General features: G+C 40.5%; 1 protein-coding gene across 1 annotated transcript; it reads left to right on the top strand.

Moving 5' to 3' along the window:
- The first annotated feature begins 3,046 nt into the window (after positions 1 to 3,046).
- Positions 3,047 to 8,796, top strand: LOC135532304 (sperm microtubule associated protein 1-like). The gene is made up of 2 exons (XM_064959872.1): positions 3,047 to 3,374; positions 8,639 to 8,796. Exons 1-2 carry the CDS (start codon positions 3,047 to 3,049, stop codon positions 8,794 to 8,796), a joined length of 486 nt encoding a protein of 161 aa, XP_064815944.1.
- The last annotated feature ends 317 nt before the right edge of the window (positions 8,797 to 9,113 follow it).

Raw genomic sequence — 9,113 nt, 5'->3', positions numbered from 1 at the left:
GAACCAGGCTCTGAAGGGTGGCCAGTCCTCTTCTGGCTGTACTATGTAGAGAGGAACCAGGCTCTGAAGGGGGGCCAGTCCTCTTCTGGCTGTACTGGGTAGAGAGGAACCAGGCTCTGAGAGGTGGCCAGTCCTCTTCTGGCTGTACTGGGTAGAGAGGAACCAGGCTCTGAAGGGGGGCCAGTCCTCTTCTGGCTGTACTGGGTAGAGAGGAACCAGGCTCTGAGAGGTGGCCAGTCCTCTTCTGACTGTACTGGGTAGAGAGGAACCAGGCTCTGAAGGGTGGCCAGTCCTCTTCTGGCTGTACTGGGTAGAGAGGAACCAGGCTCTGAAGGGGGGCCAGTCCTCTTCTGGCTGTACTGGGTAGAGAGGAACCAGGCTCTGAAGGGGGGCCAGTCCTCTTCTGGCTGTACTGGGTAGAGAGGAACCAGGCTCTGAAGGGTGGCCAGTCCTCTTCTGGCTGTACTATGTAGAGAGGAACCAGTCTCTGAAGGGGGGCCAGTCCTCTTCTGGCTGTACTGGGTAGAGAGGAACCAGGCTCTGAAGGGGGGCCAGTCCTCTTCTGGCTGTACTGGGTAGAGAGGAACCAGGCTCTGAAGGGGGCCAGTCCTCTTCTGGCTGTACTGGGTAGAGAGGAACCAGGCTCTGAAGGGGGGGTGGCCAGTCCTCTTCTGGCTGTGCCAGATGGAGATTATAAGAGTACATGGCCATTAAGGCCAGATCGTTTCACACTGACGCCAGCATTTGATGTCGGGCCTTGTTGTGACTTGATAGCATGTATTATGCATCTATTTCATGTTCACTGTATGTACTGTTCCACAAGTAAATGAGTCAATTTATGACGAGGTTGAGTAGTGGTTGACATTGTAGCCAGTGGTGTAAAGTACTTAAGTAAAAATACTTTAAAATACAACTTAAGTCGTTTTTTGGGGGGATCTGTACTTTGCTTTTCTATTTATATTTTTGACAACTTTTACATTTAGTCCACTGCATTCTCAAAGAAAATAATGTACTTTTTACTCCATACATTTTCCCTCGACACCCAAAAGTACTCGTTATATTTTGAATGCTCACCAGGACAGAACAATTGTACAATTCACACAGTTATCAACAGAACATCGCTGGTCATCTCTACTGCCTCTGATCTGGCGGACTCACTAAACACAAATGCTTCGTTTGTAAATTAAATCAGAGTTTTGGAGATTGCCCATCTGTCCGTGAAAAAAAAAAAAAAACAAGATAATGGTGGCATCAGGTTTGCTTAATATAAGGAATGGATAATGATTTATGCTTTTACTTTTGAAACTTAAGTTTATTTTTGCAATTACATTTACTTTTGATAATTAAGTATATTTAAAAGCAAATACTTTTAGACTTTTACTGGGTGTTTACTTTTACTTGAGTCATTTTCTATGAAGGTATCTTTACTTTTACTCAAGTATGACAATTGGGTCCTTTATCCACCACTGATTGTAGCCTCCACGTGGTGATAATTAATGTCTGATGTCATTTTGTTTGATTTTGCTCTTCATCAAATAGCATTTTAGAGTTTTAAAATGGTGTAGAAATGGAATAAATAAACTTCAACCTCCTAAAAACATCCTCCTTTGTTCTACCCTCGGTTCAGCTGAACTGACTGACCACTGACTATGGCAATATCGACTTTCTAAAGTGCTCTGACCTTTTGCAAGGTCATCTGTCGCTCCACGAAAGATGACACGTTCGACCAAATGCTGTCAACGTCTGAAATAAAGGAGAACATTTTCAGAACAATTTTCAGAAAATAAAAATTTCTCATATAGCTAAATGCTTTTAAAAAATGACATGCACACCTTGATTCTAAATTGTGCAAAGTTTGCAAACAAATGCGTATAGCCTAGGTGTTTTTACGATGCGGCAAGGTGGGCTATATCTTTTCTACTGTACAATAAAATAGGCTAGAAAGTGTGTCCTGTCCTGACCGTTTTCTGAGAGCTGAGAGAGGGTTGGAAAGGACTTCCTCTCCGCCTCCGACACCACGGACAGCAAGTCGGTCATCATGACAATTAGAGCAAAATCTCTCTAAAAAAAATAATAAAAGAAACCCAGAGTTGTTTCAGCTCAGTCCACGGACTTCCAGATTCGGCTCAATTCACCGATTTCCAGATTCTCCCCCGCCTTCCAGATTCTCCCCAGCCGATAGCCCATTACAGTGCGTCTCCTCGGGTGATAAATCTCGCTGCGAAATGCACCCGGGCGCGCAACTCCAACACTGACCTTGTTGCTACGAGCGACGTCACAATAGCCACTTGCAACCCCCGCAGCGACAGGCGCTGGGACCAAAGTTTAGCCCTGCAGATTAGAAACTCAGTTTATTTTAACTTTAGCATGTCTTCTAAAAGCAAATAGGCCTGTATAATGACTTTAAGGATCCCTTCAGAGTTGAATCCAGATAGCTCATGTCATGAAAATTGTCACTGTATTTCTGAGACCAATTTAACCAAAAATGGTAGATGAGCAATTGTGCATTGGCATCCCTATTGTGAAGCAATTTTCCCAGCTATATCTGCTGAAACGTAATAAAGACTTAAATGTGCGTCATTTAGCAGGCTTTTGAAGTAAAGTGTAAACGAGCACATTGGCAGGTGCACAACTGACCGGGGAGTGAGTGTTGATTTTACGTGCTTTTGCTGTGATTGTTCATGTGAGTGTTTTTGGCTATTCATGTCCCTCCATACGTTTTGGATTGGGGTCATAAGTATAATAACACACACTGCTGTGTAATGTGTAACATTGTGTTGTTTTATGTGTCAAATTGCTAGGCTTTATCTTGACCAGGTCACAGTTGCAAATGAGAACTTCTTCTCAACTAGCCTACCTGGTTAAATAAAGGTGAAATAAAAAATAAAATAAAAAACTGCACAGTTAGGCCCGAATTTGACCCGCTTTTTAAATTATTTAATTTTAGTAGCCAAGTCTAATTTTAAAAGGCTCTGTGCCTAATTTGTATATATTGAATGTGGACTGATTTGATATATTTTGACATTTCAGAGTTGCATTGCCTAAAATGAATCACTCTGGGCCTGAGAAGCGCGAGCAGAAGTTCGTGCTCGACTGCATCGCTGTCAGTTCGGTTGCGCTCGGGTATGAACACATGCGCCCCCGGCTCTGGTCGGTGCTCCCCGGGTACGACGCACGCAATGACCCCCACGCTGTGCGCTATACGACCACCCCATCGGTGCAGAGGGTCCCACAGAAGACCACCCCGTCGGTGCAGAGAGTCCCACAGAAGACCACCCCGTCGGTGCGGAGGGTCCCGCAGAAGACCGAGAACAAGGAACTGAAGAGCGCCGCTGCCCAAAAGTCCCTAGACCTGAGGAACACTTCCGGAGCAGGTAGGCTGTTCTATTATATTCTAGGATATTCTATTCTATTCTATTATATAGGCTGTTCTATTCTATTTTTTATTTATTTATTTGCATTAAACGGGATTCATAATATGTCCTGTTTGACATCAAATTAGGTCCACAGAATCAGAGAAATAAGTTTACATTTACATTGTATAATTTGGTCATTTAGCTGACTCTTATCCACAGCTACTTTTTTACAGGTGGTGGCTTTTCTAGCCACCAGGTGTAAATAATCAAGGCATGCCATTGTTTTGACCTATCAAATTAAGGATGGGGGAGAGAGAGGCCTATAGGCTATGTGAAGTGACAAACAGTTGGAGGAGACTGAAGAATAGGCTACAGTTATATTCTCAAGAAACTATTCTATACCCTGCTGACATGCTCTTCTATTCTATTCAATAAATCAAGCTACTTTTATTTAGCAGTAGGTCTACATGGGGTTCATCATCTATACAGGTTTTACATCAGTAGGTCTACATGGGATTTATCATCCATACAGGTTTTACATCAGTAGGCCTACATGGGATTTATCATCTATACAGGTTTTACATCAGTAGGCCTACATGGGATTTATCATCCATACAGGTTTTACATCAGTAGGCCTACATGGGATTTATCATCCATACAGGTTTTACATCAGTAGGCCTATATGGGATTTATCATCCATACAGGTTTTACATCAGTAGGCCTACATGGGATTAATCATCCATACAGGTTTTACATCAGTAGGCCTACATGGGATTAATCATCCATACAGGTTTTACATCAGTAGGCCTACATGGGATTTATCATCTATACAGGTTTTTACATCAGTAGGCCTACATGGGGTTCATCATCTATACAGGTTTTACATCAGTAGGTCTACATGGGATTCATAATCTATACGGCAATTACATCAGTAGGCCTACATGGGATTTATCATCTATACAGGTTTTACATCAGTAGGCCTACATGGGATTTATCATCTATACAGGTTTTACATCAGTAGGCCTACATGGGATTTATCATCTATACAGGTTTTACATCAGTAGGCCTACATGGGATTTATCATCTATACAGGTTTTACATCAGTAGGCCTACATGGGATTTATCATCTATACAGGTTTTACATCACTAGGTCTACATGGGATTTATAATCTATACAGGTTTTACATCAGAGGCCTACATGGGATTTATCATCTATACAGCAATTACATCAGTAGGTCTACATGGGATTTATCATCTATACAGGTTTTTACATCAGTAGGCCTACATGGGATTTATCATCTATACAGGTTTTACATCAGTAGGCCTACATGGGATTTATCATCTATACAGGTTTTACATCAGTAGGCCTACATGGGATTTATCATCCATACAGGTTTTACATCAGTAGGCCTATATGGGATTTATCATCCATACAGGTTTTACATCAGTAGGCCTACATGGGATTAATCATCCATACAGGTTTTACATCAGTAGGCCTACATGGGATTTATCATCTATACAGGTTTTACATCAGTAGGCCTACATGGGATTATCATCTATACAGGTTTTACATCAGTAGGTCTACATGGGATTTATCATCTATACAGGTTTTTATCAAGGCCTACATGGGGTCTAATTTTAAATAGGTCTAATGTAAGAGCGTCTGCTATGTAAATACATGGGATTCATTCAAATCTATACGGCAATTACATCAGTAGGCCTACATGGGATTTATCATCTATACAGGTTTTACATCAGTAGGCCTACATGGGATTTATCATCTATACAGGTTTTACAACAGTAGGCCTACATGGGATTTATCATCTATACAGGTTTTACATCAGTAGGCCTACATGGGATTTATCATCTATACAGGTTTTACATCAGTAGGCCTACATGGGATTAATCATCTATACGGCAATTACATCAGTAGTCCTACATGGGATTTATCATCCATACAGGTTTTACATCAGTAGGCCTACATGGGATTTATCATCTATACAGGTTTTACATCAGTAGGCCTACATGGGATTTATCATCTATACAGGTTTTACATCAGTAGGCCTACATGGGATTTATCATCTATACAGGTTTTACATCAGTAGGCCTACATGGGATTTATCATCTATACAGGTTTTACATCAGTAGGCCTACATGGGATTTATCATCTATACAGGTTTTACATCAGTAGGTCTACATGGGATTTATAATCTATACAGGTTTTACATCAGTAGGCCTACATGGGATTTATCATCTATACAGCAATTACATCAGTAGGTCTACATGGGATTTATCATCTATACAGGTTTTTACATCAGTAGGCCTACATGGGATTTATCATCTATACAGGTTTTACATCAGTAGGCCTACATGGGATTTATCATCTATACAGGTTTTACATCAGTAGGCCTACATGGGATTAATCATCCATACAGGTTTTACATCAGTAGGCCTATATGGGATTTATCATCCATACAGGTTTTACATCAGTAGGCCTACATGGGATTAATCATCCATACAGGTTTTACATCAGTAGGCCTACATGGGATTTATCATCTATACAGGTTTTTACATCAGTAGGCCTACATGGGGTTCATCATCTATACAGGTTTTACATCAGTAGGTCTACATCGCTCTGGATAAGAGCGTCTGCTAAATGACTTAAATGTAATGTAAATGTAAATATATGGGATTCATAATCTATACGGCAATTACATCAGTAGGCCTACATGGGATTTATCATCTATACAGGTTTTACATCAGTAGGCCTACATGGGATTTATCATCTATACAGGTTTTACAACAGTAGGCCTACATGGGATTTATCATCTATACAGGTTTTACATCAGTAGGCCTACATGGGATTTATCATCTATACAGGTTTTACATCAGTAGGCCTACATGGGATTTATCATCTATACAGGTTTTACATCAGTAGGCCTACATGGGATTTATCATCTATACAGGTTTTACATCACTAGGTCTACATGGGATTTATAATCTATACAGGTTTTACATCAGTAGGCCTACATGGGATTTATCATCTATACAGGTTTTACATCAGTAGGCCTACATGGGATTTATCATCTATACAGGTTTTACATCACTAGGTCTACATGGGATTTATAATCTATACAGGTTTTACATCAGTAGGCCTATATGGGATTTATCATCCATACAGGTTTTGCATCAGTAGGCCTACATGGGATTAATCATCCATACAGGTTTTACATCAGTAGGCCTACATGGGATTTATCATCTATACAGGTTTTTACATCAGTAGGCCTACATGGGGTTCATCATCTATACAGGTTTTACATCAGTAGGCCTATATGGGATTTATCATCCATACAGGTTTTACATCAGTAGGCCTACATGGGATTAATCATCCATACAGGTTTTACATCAGTAGGCCTACATGGGATTTATCATCTATACAGGTTTTACATCAGTAGGCCTACATGGGGTTCATCATCTATACAGGTTTTACATCAGTAGGTCTACATCGCTCTGGATAAGAGCGTCTGCTAAATGACTTAAATGTAATGTAAATGTAAATACATGGGATTCATAATCTATACGGCAATTACATCAGTAGGCCTACATGGGATTTATCATCTATACAGGTTTTACATCAGTAGGCCTACATGGGATTAATCATCCATACAGGTTTTACATCAGTAGGCCTATATGCGATTTATCATCTATACAGGTTTTTACATCAGTAGGCCTACATGGGGTTCATCATCTATACAGGTTTTACATCAGTAGGTCTACATGGGATTCATAATCTATACGGCAATTACATCAGTAGGCCTACATGGGATTTATCATCTATACAGGTTTTTACATCAGTAGGCCTACATGGGATTTATCATCTATACAGGTTTTACATCAGTAGGCCTACATGGGATTTATCATCTATACAGGTTTTACATCAGTAGGCCTACATGGGATTTATCATCTATACAGGTTTTACATCAGTAGGCCTACATGGGATTTATCATCTATACAGGTTTTACATCAGTAGGCCTACATGGGATTTATCATCTATACAGGTTTTACATCAGTAGGCCTACATGGGATTTATCATCTATACAGCAATTACATCAGTAGGTCTACATGGGATTTATCATCTATACAGGTTTTTACATCAGTAGGCCTACATGGGATTTATCATCTATACAGGTTTTACATCAGTAGGCCTATATGGGATTTATCATCCATACAGGTTTTACATCAGTAGGCCTACATGGGATTAATCATCCATACAGGTTTTACATCAGTAGGCCTACATGGGATTTATCATCTATACAGGTTTTTACATCAGTAGGCCTACATGGGGTTCATCATCTATACAGGTTTTTACATCAGTGGGTCTACATGGGATTCATAATCTATACAGGTTTTACATCAGTAGGCCTACATGGGATTTATCATCTATACAGCAATTACATCAGTAGGTCTATATGGGATTTATCATCTATACAGGTTTTACATCAGTAGGCCTACATGGGATTCATAATCTATACAGGTTTTACATCAGTAGGCCTACATGGGATTTATCATCCATACAGGTTTTACATCAGCAGGCCTACATGGGATTTATCATCTATACAGGTTTTACATCAGTAGGCCTACATGGGATTTATCATCCATACAGGTTTTACATCAGTAGGCCTACATGGGATTTATCATCTATACAGGTTTTACATCAGTAGGCCTACATGGGATTTATCATCCATACAGGTTTTACATCAGTAGGCCTACATGGGATTTATCATCCATACAGGTTTTACATCAGTAGGCCTACATGGGATTAATCATCCATACAGGTTTTACATCAGTAGGCCTACATGGGATTTATCATCTATACAGCTTTTACATCAGTAGGCCTACATGGGATTAATCATCTATACAGGTTTTACATCAGTAGTCCTACATGGGATTTATCATCTATACAGCTTTTACATCAGTAGGCCTACATGGGATTAATCATCTATACAAGTTTTACATCAGTAGGCCTCCATGGGATTCATCATCCATACAGGTTTTACATCAGTAGGCCTCTATGGGATTCATCATCCATACAAGTTTTACATCAGTAGGCCTCCATGGGATTCATCATCCATACAGGTTTTACATCTGTAGGCCTACATGGGATTCATCATCCATACAGGTTTTACATCAGTAGGCCTACATGGGATTCATCATCCATACAGATTTTACATCATCATCATCATTGCTCAGAGTCACTGGTATCTTGTCTCTGCACCGGACAGGTCACTCCCGAGAGCAGGTGAGCAACCACAGTGGTCTCATGTCGGACATCAAGCCGCTGATAGGCTACAACGGGCGGTTTGGGTTTCGGCGCAACACGCCCAACCTCCGGCGGAACCCGTCCAGCTTCGGAGAGGTGACCACGTTCCAACTCCATTGAGTCCAACGACCGAAAAGGTATCATCATCATTATGAAGTTCCAATGAGCAACAATAAATGCGTCCAGAGAATGTCACCCTATAACTTGATGAGTCATTATTTATGCCTGTTTATCTCTGCTTAACGCTGGGGTGATAATATAACAATAGTGATATTCTGTTCACAGACTGCTATAGCCTACTGTCACAGACAATGGATTTCAGGTAGCACCATTGATTTACACTATATATACAAAAGTATGTGGACACCCCTTAAAATGTAGTGGATTTTGCTATTTCAGCCACACCCGTTGCTGACAGATGTATAAAATAGAGCACA

This window comes from Oncorhynchus masou, unplaced genomic scaffold (genome assembly GCF_036934945.1).
Source record: "Oncorhynchus masou masou isolate Uvic2021 unplaced genomic scaffold, UVic_Omas_1.1 unplaced_scaffold_1811, whole genome shotgun sequence".
Classification (NCBI taxonomy): Eukaryota; Metazoa; Chordata; class Actinopteri; order Salmoniformes; family Salmonidae; genus Oncorhynchus; species Oncorhynchus masou.
The sequence above is the reverse complement of the archived record's forward strand: the minus strand, read 5'-3'. Positions and strand labels throughout refer to the sequence as shown.